Raw genomic sequence first — 13,819 nt, 5'->3', positions numbered from 1 at the left:
ACTGAAAGTGCTTGTTACCTACTAAAAAACTCAGGTAATGTCAGGCAAGATAGGGATGAGAAATTATGCATTCTGCAGGGATGAGAAAATATGCATCCTGCAAGTCCAAAACTACCATCCAGTCGGTAGGGTGTAGGGCAGATAGAACCTGAGCAAGCATGAGCATTTTGAACAACTTCTTCAGAAAGAATTTAAGAGGGCACAGGTCAAAGATAGGATGAAGGCCTCTGTCCTCTTTGGGCACCAGAAAGTGGCAGGAATAGCAGCAACAGCCCACTTCTGGTGTTGGCACTATCTATGGCACCCCTGGCCAAGAGAGCCGTCACTTTCTGGTGGAGAAGGGAAAGACGTCTTCTGTCATCCTGTTTGTTTGAGAGGCATTGGGAGGTGTGGGGGTCACGAAAGGGCGGAAGTAGCTCCTTAGGACAATCTGCAAAACCTACCTGTCTGGTGCTCTGGACTGGGGCCGATAATGGCAAATCCTGTCCCCAACAGGGTGCCCATGATGGTATAAGGGCAGACCATGAAGGCTTGGAGGCTGCGGCTGCCAGACAAGTGGTGGACTGGCCTGACCCCTGGCTGCTCGACTCACAAGGTCTCTAGGCACTGTGGCCCCTGGCCACACAGAGACTGGGGAAGCGTGCATGCCACAGTGGCTGGATGGGTAAATTTCAATTTCTTTCCCAAATATTCCAGCATCTTGGATTCCCAATCCGGTGGTGGGGAGGTGGGCTCTTGGCTCTCGAAAATGGGGGAGGCGTGGAGACGGGCCAGGGGCACGGGCAGGCTCTACTTTGGAGCCAGGCATCAAATGAAGACTCTCCCTTGTCTAATCGGTAGACAGCCCTCTAGAAGTCAAAGACCTCTTCAACAACTTCTTCTTATGGCGGGGGTTACCCCTGTGGCCCAACGACTTGGAGTGTGACAAAAATCTCTGATTCCTCAACCGCTCCTGGAACCCTTTTCTCGACTTGGACCTTGCACGTTGTGGCATTGCATGCAAAGTCACCAGGAGCTTTAGGGATCACTCACTTAAGGCCTTAGGATTCATGGTGCATTAGTCAGAGCAAGACTTAGGGTCATGGTCGTGCTCGAGGCACTAAATGTATGAAGATGCAAGTGCGTAACCGGTCGATGAGAAGTGCCACAGGGCTTGAAGTTGGCCTTCTTAGATGACATTCCTGCCACACTAGAAGGAAAAAACCTCAAAAGAATGCTACAAAACATCAAAAAAGTTAGTGAAAAATTGACTAGGGGTAGCTCTTCTCCAACTCTGAGATGGCTGGCACGGAAATAAAAAAGAACAGATATCAGTGCGCATGGATGGCGCCTAGATAGGCACTGTGAACTTAATTTTTTTTTGTGCGGACACCACCTACCAGCCAGCAGGGGTACTGCAAAAAAAACAAAAAAAAAACAGGATCTAATCTGACTGGGGATATTTTAAGGAATCTGCGGCTAGAAGTCCCTAAACACACAAAGTTCTTTTCCTTTGCTAGAAGAAGAGTGATACACAACTTATGGCAATCCAAGTGGCAGGGCACAATTGATAGGGCATCACCGAATCCTACCTAATGGGCGGCAACCACAAATTCCTGTATTCTACTTCTCATAAAGAAGTGAAATACTGAGCTTGGCATAACATTTAAGGAAAAAAGATCAAGTCAGGTCAGTAAGTTAGGAAATGTAGATGACACAAATGTCTGTCTAAATCACAGCATTCATGTGTTAAAATAAAAATGGAAGAAAATTGTTTTAAATGTTTAACTTGTACATGCAATATACGTACTAGTGATTAGTAGAATTTTGACCTTCGTGGATAAAAGGTTTGCAATGAAATGGCGAAACCATAGGTGGGAAAATGCAACTAAATCACTTATTATAATTTCATATCTTACAAGTATAAGAAAATACTTTTTTTTTTTTTTTACCAAAAACTAATTTTATCAATGTGTTTTGCTTCTCTTCCCTAACCATTTCTAAAAGTAACTTACCTCCCAGACTCTTGCAGCAGACTCAAATGTTGCACACTCGCTCATTTCGGGTTCAATATTTTTCTTTACCACTACAAATCCAGGTTCTCTGGTAAATTCTCCAGTATCTTCTGAGAACAACTCTGGAGTCCATTGAATGAAGAAGGCATACAGGTGATCAGTCCTATAAAATCAACATTGAAAAGAAATTATCTTGTATGTCTATTGTCACTTACATTTAAAATCTCAATTTAGAAACGTAAAAGGTAGGCACTTTTAAGTTACACCTTAAAGCTTCTTCAGCCAAACCCACTCCTTGTAATAGAATTACTTGACAGGTGAAACTCCCTTTCAAGTTTAAATTAGCACTCGTATAACTCTACAGGAAAACCTGCAACCTGTTAATGAAAAAAGAAATGTTCTAGTTCGGAAAGAATACTCCGGGGCTTGCAAGAGGAAAAATACCATTATAACCGCTATTTACTAAATAATTTTTATGTTTATTACGTCTTAACCCCAACATATTGCACCATTACTTATTCTTCCACGTAAGGTTATTGGGACCATTCTGAACATCCTTCCCTGACGTCAAATGAAACCATTTACTTAATGGTCCTGTACATGCTTCGTCTACTAGATTTCCAAGTATCTGAAGCAGCACCAATGTGTCAGTTAAGACTGGTGTGGAGAACTTTCTTTCAATGGTCTTAAGATTTTTTTTTTTTTTTTTTTTTTTTTAGGTGAGGCGAGACAACCTGCATTTTCAATATTTCATGCCCATTTCAACACAAACTGATTAAAGGAAGTCTTTAGGGCAGTAGAAACAGCAATCCATAGTATGGGTGCCAAAACCAAGAATGCCTATCCCCACTTCCTAGCCCTACAGGAGCACACAACCCAGAATAGTACTAAACTGGTTGCACACATACATGGATGAGTGAGAGATCCAAAGGCAAATTTCGCCTCAAAAAGATAGCCAGAATTTTGAAAGAGATGGATGAAAGACAGTGTCCCTTTCATTAAGCCCAGGTGAAAACACAGGCGTTTGTCTCACTATAGAAGATTTGAGTCTGTAAACACGTATTAGGAATAGTCCTCAAGTCAGGAATTGCCTCGGAATGAGGCCATAATGGATATTAGAGGTACAAACCACTTACACAGGTTCAGAGCATAATACTATCTCCAAGGAACCAAAAAGCAGTAGACCGTAGAGTCTATGTCAAGGGTCATCTCCTTTTACCAATCACTCAGCAGTCAACATATATTTACAACTTCCTGTGTTGATGGGAAGTGTACAAGCATGTAAATATTTTATCCAACCCAAAACGAGTCTCAGACAGTATCTGTTGCCTCCATATTGACCTCTTTGTTTGGTGCTCAGCACTCAGACAAACGTTTGGCTTGTTACTGTACTTTTTGTTTTCATTGTATTTGATTATATTCTTCTTTCTAGTTATAACTATTGATTTTCACTGGACAAGTGCATTATGATGTTGGTATTATTGTGGGTTTTGCAAGAATTTCTTGTTCTGTTGTGATGCCCAATCGTGGCTCGGGCTGATTATTAGGCCCACCTTTGGTGGAAGAGGTGATGCAGATGAGTGCCAAGGAACTTTTTTTTACCTCATAGGAAAATCCCTATAACCCTGCGGCGCCTACCACAAGTTGTCAGGGTTGATCCCTACAGGATCAGGGGCAGTGTCAGGGAGATCACTGAGCAGGAAGGTGCACAAATGTGGGAGCCCCTCAGCCGTCCTCTACATGTCACATAGTGAGCCACTATTCCGTGGTGCATGGCTTGAAGCTCCAGTGACTGCTGCATAGTTCTGGTGAGCTATTTTGCCTTTCCTGTTAGACAAATAATAGATACCGGTGGAGACCTGCTCTCTACCTACTGCCTGGGATTAATGTGTTGAGTGAGGCTCACAAGCCAGGTTACTTTGGATGGTACATTTTGTTAGTGCGTAAGGGTGCTGGCCTACCAAAATGGACTGTTTTGCATGCAAGGTGTGCAATATGACGTAAAGCACTGAGATGAGTCTACGACAATGCATATTGGTGGAGTAAGACAAAACAAATGTGGTCCTAAATGAGGACCTCTCTATGGGAATTCATGTCTGTCCACAGGGCAGCCATTGCATTAACATCGCTAGGTAAAGGAGTCAAGAAATCTAGTATCTAGTGCCTCATCTCTCTAACCCCTCTCCAGGAGTGATGAAAACGTGAAGATGCCTGAGGCTGCCACTTAGAAGGGCGAAACGATCACCCAGAAGCTCAGCAGTGCAAAGCAAAGAGGTGGTTCTGGACTCCACATTCACGTTTAAAGAGGACTTCCATGTCAGTTGTAGGCAAGCACGGGCCTTCCACTTCAGGTACAGGACTACCGTTCTGGAGAGGAGAAATGGGCACACAGAGCTCCCAAGTGGATGCAGCAAGCAGAGCATTTCAATTAGGCAGAGGTGGCAGATGACCAGATATGATAATTAAGAGTGTCGGAGATGCATGAACGAGCATGCTGCATGGTCTTAGAAAAAGACATCACAATACGAAGTCAGAGGGTCTTGCCGTGGAGGATCAGAAGGACACATTCTGAGTCACAGGAAGCACTATTTAACAATAATGACCTATGTCATCCTAGGACAAAAGATTGTAACCTGTCTGAAAAGGTAGTGTTTTGCATTCAAAACAAACATACGAAGTTCACTATTAAGGTATTCAGGATCTGCCTTAGGCTAGACTCTCCCAAACTCACAATTCAGGCCAAGCTACCCCAGACTCCTAAGCTAGATCCAAACATGTCTACATTTTTTATAAAGATCACCAGAAACCAAAAAAAGACAGTACAGGTTGATGTCGTCATGCCAGCAAAAGGTACTAGAAATACAATGCTCATTACCAAGATCATGGAAAAGAGCTGGAACAGCAACAAGCAGGGGATTTCTTAAATATCGTATTTGGCTGGGTGGACAAAGGGAACTATTCGAACAATAGGGAAGGAGAACTGGTCCATCTCAGCTCACAACTGCCCGAAAATGAGCCAATTCAGAGGTGAGCACCAAACAGCAGGGCTTGTTATTTAGAGCCCCTTTTGTAAAAGAGTGGGGACATTCAAGAGTATTTTTACAAGAATTAGGTTATTCTTCAAACCACAAGGCAAAAGAGGTTATGGACATTATCAGAGGAACACCTTCTGACAACCAGGAAACTTCATAGGCAGATTTTCAAATTACGATATTACATATTTGTAGGAAAGTACCCAATTTCTTGGCATGGTTACCCCCATTTTCTCCCTGTTGCCAGTGTGTTTGACTGTTCACTGGGATCCTGCTACCCAGGACCCCAGAGATTATGCGCTCTCCCTTCTAAGATAGTAACTTGTACCATTTTCACCCCACATTTGGCCATATACAAGTCCCTAGTATATGGTACCCAAGTACCCAGGGTATTGGGGTACCAGGGGATCCCCATGGGCTGCAGCATGTATTATGCCACCCATAGGGAGCCCATGCAAAGTGTTCTGCAGGCCTGACTGCAGCCTGCATGAAAGGGTGCATACACCCTTTTCCACCATAGGCTACTGCACCAGGTCACTATAAGTCACCCCTATGGCAGGCCTTCCTAGCCCAGAGGGCAGGGTACAAGTACTTGTGTGTGAGGGCACCTCTGCACTAGCAGAGGTACACTCACGAACTCCAGTGCCATTTTCATGGACTTCGTGAGTGCGGGGACGCCATTTCTTGTGTATACTGGACATAGGTCACTACTTATGTCCAGCTACATAATGGTAATTCAGAACCTAGGCATGTTTGGTATCAAACATGTCTGAATCATGCCCCAATACTGTTGCCAGTATTGAAAGTATGATTCCATGCACTCTGGGGGCTCCTTAGAGGACCCCAAGCATTGCTCCTACCAGGCTTCCAGTGTTTTCCAGGCAGCCTAAGCTGCTGCCACCCCTCAGACAGGTTTCTGCCCTTCTGATGCTTGCACATCTCAAGTCCATATCAAAGGATTTCCTTTGGGAGGGGGGGGGGGGTGTAACACACTCTCCCTTTGGAAATAGGTGTTACATGGCTTGGGAGGGGTAGACTCCCCAAGCCACTGGTGTGCTTTGAAGGGCACATTTGGTGCCCTCCATGCGTAAAACAGTCTACACTTGTGGCCCAGAACTGGACAATAGAAAGGGGAGTCACTGCAGGGGTGGTGCTCAGAGCTCCTCCAGAGGGTCCCTGGGTTCGCCATCTTGAATCCAAGGTTGGCAGGGACCTCTGGCAGCATCTGAACGGCCAGGCCAGGCAGGTGACGTAAGGGTCCCCTCCTGATAGGTGCTCTCCTGGCTAGGTGACCAATCCCCCTTTCAGGGCTATTTAGGGTCTCTCACTTGGGTAGGTCCTCAGATTAGAGAAGGACTCCTCTGCAACCGTACTTTGACTTCTAGCCACCGGAACCGTGACTGGATCCTCCAGGAACGAAAATCTGCATCCACAAAGGAGAGTCTTCTTGCAACATTGTTTCCAGGGCTCCTTCAAGCTGTGCATCCTCTAAGGGCAGAAAGTCTTTAGTCTGCACAAGAAGGAAGAAGGAATCTCCCTTGGCGTGAAGAAGTCACACCCCTGCATCCACAGGCACATACTGCAACGACGACCGGCTGGGTGGATCCCTTCTCATCCTGAGTTGCGTGTATCCTGCATCACAGGTGGTGGTCCGGAGTGTTCCTCTCTGCCAGCTGTCCAACTTTTGGTGGTTACCTTCCCACGCAGGACAGTACCCCTGTGCACTGCGTCTCTTGCAGCTGCCACGGCCTGTGTGCATCTCCGCCAAGGGATCTTCAAGCTACGTGTAGCTTCAGCCCCCAGCACTCCTTCCTGCAACGCACAGCCCTCTGAGTGGTTCTCCTGCAGCGTGGGACACTTCTCCAGTCATGCTGCGTGGGCTCTTCTACGACTCATGTGTCCCCATCCTCTGGGACTCCTGTCGGTGCGGTCTCTGCTTCTGTGGGCTCTCTGTGTCAATGAGGTTACCCCGTGTCCTGGGCCTTGCTGGTCTCCTGCAGCTCCAGTTTTCGCCAACCGCAACATTTACCTTTGCTAAGGCTTGCTGGTGGAGTTCCTGCACCAGCACTCAACTGTAGTTCTTCTTTCGGCGTGGGATGTCGACTGCATCCCTCAGGAACTCTTCACAGACCCCAGGGCTGCAGTGCTGACCTTCTTCACATCACCGCCGACCAACTCCTGCATCCACAGCTGGGTGGGTAGTAGCTCCTACTCCTCCTGGTCTCTTCTTTGACTTCTGGACTTGGTCTCCTTCTTCCACAGATCTTCCCCTTCAGGAATCCACCACTGGTTTCTTGCAGTCTTGTCTGGGTGTTGCATTTTCTTCTTTTCTTTCCTTTTGGGTGGTTTCAGGAAAATCCACTAACTTACTCCTTTTCTCCTGGTCGCTAGGGGGCACTGTGGTACATACCTTGGGGGTTTCCTAGTACCCCCAGCTCCCCTCTACACATTCCACTTGCCTAGGTGGGGGGTCCTGTGTCCGCATTCCATTTTTTTAGTACATGGTTTGGTCTCCTAGAGTCACTAATGTCTAACTGCATTTGCACTGTTTACTGTCACTTTCTATGCTTATGTGTGGTAACTAGTGTATATATATTTAGTGTGTTACTTACCTCCTGTTAGAGGGTTGCCTCTAATACTTTTTGGTATTGTGTCACTAAAATAAAGTACCTTTATTTTTGTAACAGTGTTTTCTTTCATGTGTGAGTGCTGTGTGGCTACAGTATTATTGAATAAGCTTTGCATGTCTCCTAGATGAGCCTTGGCTGATCATCCACAGCTACCTAGGGAGAGAGCCTGGCTTCTAGACACTGTCTACACTACAGGGAGTGCAGAATTATTAGGCAAATGAGTATTTTGACCACATCATCCTCTTTATGCATGTTGTCTTACTCCAAGCTGTATAGGCTCGAAAGCCTACTACCAATTAAGCATATTAGGTGATGTGCATCTCTGTAACGAGAAGGGGTGTGGTCTAATGACATCAACACCCTATATCAGGTGTGCATAATTATTAGGCAACTTCCTTTCCTTTGGCAAAATGGGTCAAAAGAAGGACTTGACAGGCTCAGAAAAGTCAAAAATAGTGAGATATCTTGCAGAGGGATGCAGCACTCTTAAAATTGCAAAGCTTCTGAAGCGTGATCATCGAACAATCAAGCGTTTCATTCAAAATAGTCAACAGGGTCGCAAGAAGCGTGTGGAAAAACCAAGGCGCAAAATAACTGCCCATGAACTGAGAAAAGTCAAGCGTGCAGCTGCCACGATGCCACTTGCCACCAGTTTGGCCATATTTCAGAGCTGCAACATCACTGGAGTGCCCAAAAGCACAAGGTGTGCAATACTCAGAGACATGGCCAAGGTAAGAAAGGCTGAAAGACGACCACCAACGAACAAGACACACAAGCTGAAACGTCAAGACTGGGCCAAGAAATATCTCAAGACTGATTTTTCTAAGGTTTTATGGACTGATGAAATGAGAGTGAGTCTTGATGGGCCAGATGGATGGGCCCGTGGCTGGATTGGTAAAGGGCAGAGAGCTCCAGTCCGACTCAGACGCCAGCAAGGTGGAGGTGGAGTACTGGTTTGGGCTGGTATCATCAAAGATGAGCTTGTGGGGCCTTTTCGGGTTGAGGATGGAGTCAAGCTCAACTCCCAGTCCTACTGCCAGTTCCTGGAAGACACCTTCTTCAAGCAGTGGTACAGGAAGAAGTCTGCATCCTTCAAGAAAAACATGATTTTCATGCAGGACAATGCTCCATCACACGCGTCCAAGTACTCCACAGCGTGGCTGGCAAGAAAGGGTATAAAAGAAGGAAATCTAATGACATGGCCTCCTTGTTCACCTGATCTGAACCCCATTGAGAACCTGTGGTCCATCATCAAATGTGAGATTTACAAGGAGGGAAAACAGTACACCTCTCTGAACAGTGTCTGGGAGGCTGTGGTTGCTGCTGCACGCAATGTTGATGGTGAACAGATCAAAACACTGACAGAATCCATGGATGGCAGGCTTTTGAGTGTCCTTGCAAAGAAAGGTGGCTATATTGGTCACTGATTTGTTTTTGTTTTGTTTTTGAATGTCAGAAATGTATATTTGTGAATGTTGAGATGTTATATTGGTTTCACTGGTAATAATAAATAATTGAAATGGGTATATATTTTTTTTTGTTAAGTTGCCTAATAATTATGCACAGTGATAGTCACCTGCACACACAGATATCCCCCTAACATAGCTAAAACTAAAAACAAACTAAAAACTACTTCCAAAAATATTCAGCTTTGATATTAATGAGTTTTTTGGGTGCATTGAGAACATGGTTGTTGTTCAATAATAAAATTAATCCTCAAAAATACAACTTGCCTAATAATTCTGCACTCCCTGTACAGTAATAGGAGATACCTGGACCTGGTGTAAGGTGTAAGTACCTTAGGTACCCACCACACACCAGGCTAGCTTTCTACAATCTTTCTCAAGAATAATTGAGTGACAGAATAAGACCTTTTCACAATTTAAAACCCTTAACAAGGGATGCTTGAGTTCTGAATACAGTAGTTCCAGCTAGAGGTCGAGCCCCCAATGCAGATTGTGAGACGCATACTGACTGATTTTCCTTCAGAGGAGCAGGGGCTTGAAAGGGAAGATATTTCAAAGATGGAAAGCATGTTCAAGTCTTGGTATTTCAAGGTAGAGGATATCTTTTTACATAACATTCTGTTAAAAGTGTTTTGGATGGTTGCCCTGGTATTGTAGGATGCCTATCTCAGTTTTGATATTCAGGCCGCAGCAAAGGTTCCTACAATTCAAGTGGCATGGTCAGATGTTATTTATTTAGGAATTTGTACAGCAAGACTTATACTGAAAAAAAGCATCCAGCAATGCGGACTGAAAAGCAAGGACCGACTGTAGAACAGAGCAACAGAGGAATTATGCTGCTTGAAATAACCCATTTTGAAGTGTTTCCTGAAGAGTGGCAGCTAGACTGTGAAGAAGATGCAAAGGCAGAGCATTCAAATTCCACAGTCACACGTACACAAAAGGGTGCCACCGCAAGATGGAGATCCAAAGAACATAGACAATGGGAGGGAGAATAAGGGAGCATGCACCACAAAAGGTAAGAAAAGGCCAGAATTATGCAAGACATACAGCTCTCAAAAGAATTTGCTTTCCAAGCAAGAGCCAAAGCAGGTCCATAAGTAAACACAAGATATGAGCTCAGTGGGAAGATTATGGACTTGGCGCTGCTGAATTTTGAAGCGACTGAAGCTGCTGAATTGTTTCTATAATGCCAAGATAAAGTACATTACTGTAATCCAGATGTGAAGTGATCATGCCATAAATAATGTTTTTTTTAGCCTGCGGTAGAATCTCTGCAAAGCATTTATGAAGCTTTTGCAGAAGGTGGAAGCAAGTGGAAGCTACTCCAGTGACCTGGAAATTCATGGCTAGATTACGGGTAAGGGACATTCCAAGATTCTTTACTGAGTCTTCTGGAAGTGGAGTAGCTTGCAGGCCAAGTCAGACATCCTGGGCCCGAGTGACTCGAATCGGAACACACTTGTGGCTGAAAGCAACAGCGGCGAAGGCCTGAATGCGAGTGGTGGAGCGGATACAGGGGCTCGCTGTGTTGATCTGCGCTGACTCTCTCTTGACTCGCAGCGAGCTCAGACAGCTAGAGAAGCGGTGCAGGTGGAGGCAACCCAAGAGGCAATCTGGGCCCGCAGTGGTGGTGAGTGTTTGGGAGCATGGACACATTGTGAAGCCCGGCCCGTGGCCCGTGCCCTGTGCTTCGACCTCTGGGCGATCGCGGCAGAGGTTGGTGGGTGGATGAGAGGCCCGGGGCTGAGACCGCAGACAGGGTAGCGAGGCACTCTTAGACCCATAAAGTCCTTAGACTGTTGGAAAGATGCCATAAATTTGAACACGGCCGCGGACACCCTTGCACCATCACATGGGTGAGGAGAGGATACTGTGGCCTCACTCTGGATGGGAAACTAGGGCTACATGGCCTGGATATTCTTTGCATTGGGCCCCATAGCAAATACTGTCCAGAGTGTACATTGACAGCCCTACTGAGACCCATGAACTTAGGCAAAGCATTGTAGTGTCTGACTTTTGGAGGTCTGCTTCCTGCAACCCCTCGCTCTCGGTTCTGGGTTGAGGTACAGAGACTTTGGGGTTGTTTCTGAAGACTGGACTTTTGGAGCGAGGGGACTCTGCCCGCAGAGTTGTCATTGTCTTGGGCGAGCCCCCTCTCTCTGTTGCAATGGAAAACATTAATTTCCATCAAGAAACGTCTGCAGGGGCTCAATTTGAAATATAGCCTCCTCTTCCCAGTGAAACTGCCAGCGAAACTCCGGATTCAATACAAGGGCTTGGCTGTGCTTTTCTTCAGCCCATCAGAGGAAAGCAATTGGTTGGATGCGCTCCCCCAGAACTCTGAAGGGACCACAAACCATAAGTCTTCTCAGCGATGACCTCGGTCTGTTCGCCCAAAGAGTTTGGGGACATGGCAGAAAAAAGCTATGACTGACGATTCTCCGAAGGGGAAGCAGTCTGCCCGGATGGAAGACTCTAAACAGATGACATAATCCTGGACTCACAACCTTACCTGGAAAGTTGTAACCTCTCGGGGAGACCCAGTGGGGATCCTGGAACGGAGTGAATGCAGACTTCTGTCCCTGTGTGGGGACCCTGGTTTACCCCACAGATGAACATTGATGGAGTCCCCTCGGTGAGCTTAGTCTCCACTGAATAGGACCCTGAGTTATTTTGTGAGCCTTAAGCAGCAAGGGTCATCTGCTGTTGATATGCTTTACTAAGAGGATGGTTAAGATATTATACACAATTTTAAAGTAATGTTTTATCCTGTTTTCACAATGGGATGTGCTAAGAGAGAGTTGTGAGGGATGGAGATAAAGCTTGAGTGCCTTGACCTCATTTTCCTGTCTCTTACCCACAATTCTAGCTAAACAACTGATTATCTATATTGCAATTTTGTTCTATTTGTTAACTTGAAATATGTTATCCATTTGGGAAATGTGGTGGCTGTTCTCATCTCTCACGCATGGATGTTTTGGGTGGGAGGATGTAGCGCTACTGCCCATAGGGAGGAAGTTATTGGTTTCAACTGTTATGCTCTGCTCTTGTGTATTGTTGCTGCGTTCCTCATTATCAAAGTATCATTCCTGACAAAAAGGGAAGGACCTCAATTGCATATCCAGTGAGGATAGTGAAGATGAAAAATTTGCTTCATAGTCTAATTGGCTGATCACATGGCTAAATGAATGAGATGGAATGTTCCTAGCATGGCCCAGCTGGAAAATAGGAGGTGGGTGTATGCATACTTGAAACGCTATAAAATCTTGGTGGCATTTCTACAGGAAACTCAGCTTTTGGGTAATTGTATTCCCAGTCTACACAAACGCTGGCAAGGACAGCTTTATGCTATGTCCTTCTCCGGCTATGCCCGAGGGGTCTTAATTTGGGTAGCCTGTGGTTCCCCTTTTTACATCGGCATCACCTCCTAGACCCGGATGAGCAATATGCCATTTTGTACGGTACTCTGGATGGTAGAGAAATTTCTTTTAATAACATCCATGCTCCTAATACGGACTCCCCAGACTTTTACGCCAATGTGGCCTGAGACGCAGCACCATAACTGGAGCAGATGTGATCATGGCAGGGGACTATTACTGTGTTTTAGAAGGTGATATTGACTGCCTTCACCCACGACAACACACTAAACCACACACGGCAGAAGCGCTCCGTACTCTAATGGGATAACTACAACTGTGCGAGCTCTGGCATGTCCGAAATCCTGATACTCAACAATTTCCTGATAAACCCCGGCCACAAGTACGCAAAGTAGACTGGACTAAGGTCTGATATCTAACTCCTTGATAGCTTGGGTTTTGCATATTTCTTATTTACCTAATATTTATCAGACCGTTCTCCTGTCCTATTTGAGTTGGGGGAGATTGGAGAGCAGACCATGGATACCGCTATGGAGGCTCTGTCCAGAGGTTCTCACAGATCCACCCTTTGCAACAACACTTAGGGATGCCATAGGACATTATTTCCGGGAGAACTCAGGTACCTCATCCAGTAGGTCAACCGGCTGGGATGTGATGAAAGCTGTGCTAGGGGTGGGAAGGGGTGGGGCGGGGGTCAAACCCACTTATGGGGTTAAAAACAACTAGAGAGGGACATCACATTTCACAAACAAACTCTTCGTGAAATGGAGAGGGACCTCCCTTCTCGCCCAGATTCTGGTGAACTGGCAAGATACACATAAGGCTCTCTTGGGTGACTGGCATCGCAATTATGCCAGCAGAGTTAATTTGCCATGAAGCTGAGCAATCTGCCTGGTAACTGACCATTAGGGATATCTCGTGAAGTGCCAGCCGTTACGAAAACCTCAGAACCATCAGAAAGAGGGAATGAGACCTGATTCTGCCCTGCATTTAGCAATACAACATGACGGCCAAGCTGACTTAGCACCTGGATCGTCTTTGAAGGCTAGCAGGATGGTTCGCAACTCCTAAATATTTACAGTCTGGGGGCTACACTATCCAAGACCTGTGATCTCCAAATGGTCTTAGTGGCTCCCCCAGCCCAGTTGGAAAGGATATGGCTTGTTGCACATCCAGGTTGACATCCAGCACTGAAGGTCCTGGCCTGCCTCATTAGAGATACATTCTCTGGTGCTGGGCCTGCCACAGGCATAAAGTCTACTGAAGGGCATATGCAAGCAGTGCAAGGTGTTAAGAGCCCAAGCAGTGTCAGAACAA

The 13,819-nt window shown here is 45.8% G+C and overlaps 1 protein-coding gene across 8 annotated transcripts in view; it reads right to left on the bottom strand.

Moving 5' to 3' along the window:
- OXR1 (oxidation resistance 1) overlaps positions 1–13,819 on the bottom strand; it is a 1,752,159-nt gene that overhangs the window by 249,727 nt on the left and 1,488,613 nt on the right. For all 8 annotated transcript variants that reach the window (XM_069220614.1, XM_069220609.1, XM_069220613.1 and 5 more), the window contains one exon: positions 1,995–2,157. In XM_069220614.1, the coding sequence (XP_069076715.1) occupies positions 1,995–2,157 (163 nt within the window). The remainder of the gene's footprint in view (positions 1–1,994; positions 2,158–13,819) is intronic.

The sequence above is a fragment of the Pleurodeles waltl genome, chromosome 2_2 (assembly GCF_031143425.1).
Source record: "Pleurodeles waltl isolate 20211129_DDA chromosome 2_2, aPleWal1.hap1.20221129, whole genome shotgun sequence".
Classification (NCBI taxonomy): Eukaryota; Metazoa; Chordata; class Amphibia; order Caudata; family Salamandridae; genus Pleurodeles; species Pleurodeles waltl.
This window is presented reverse-complemented; position numbering and strand designations above follow the sequence as displayed.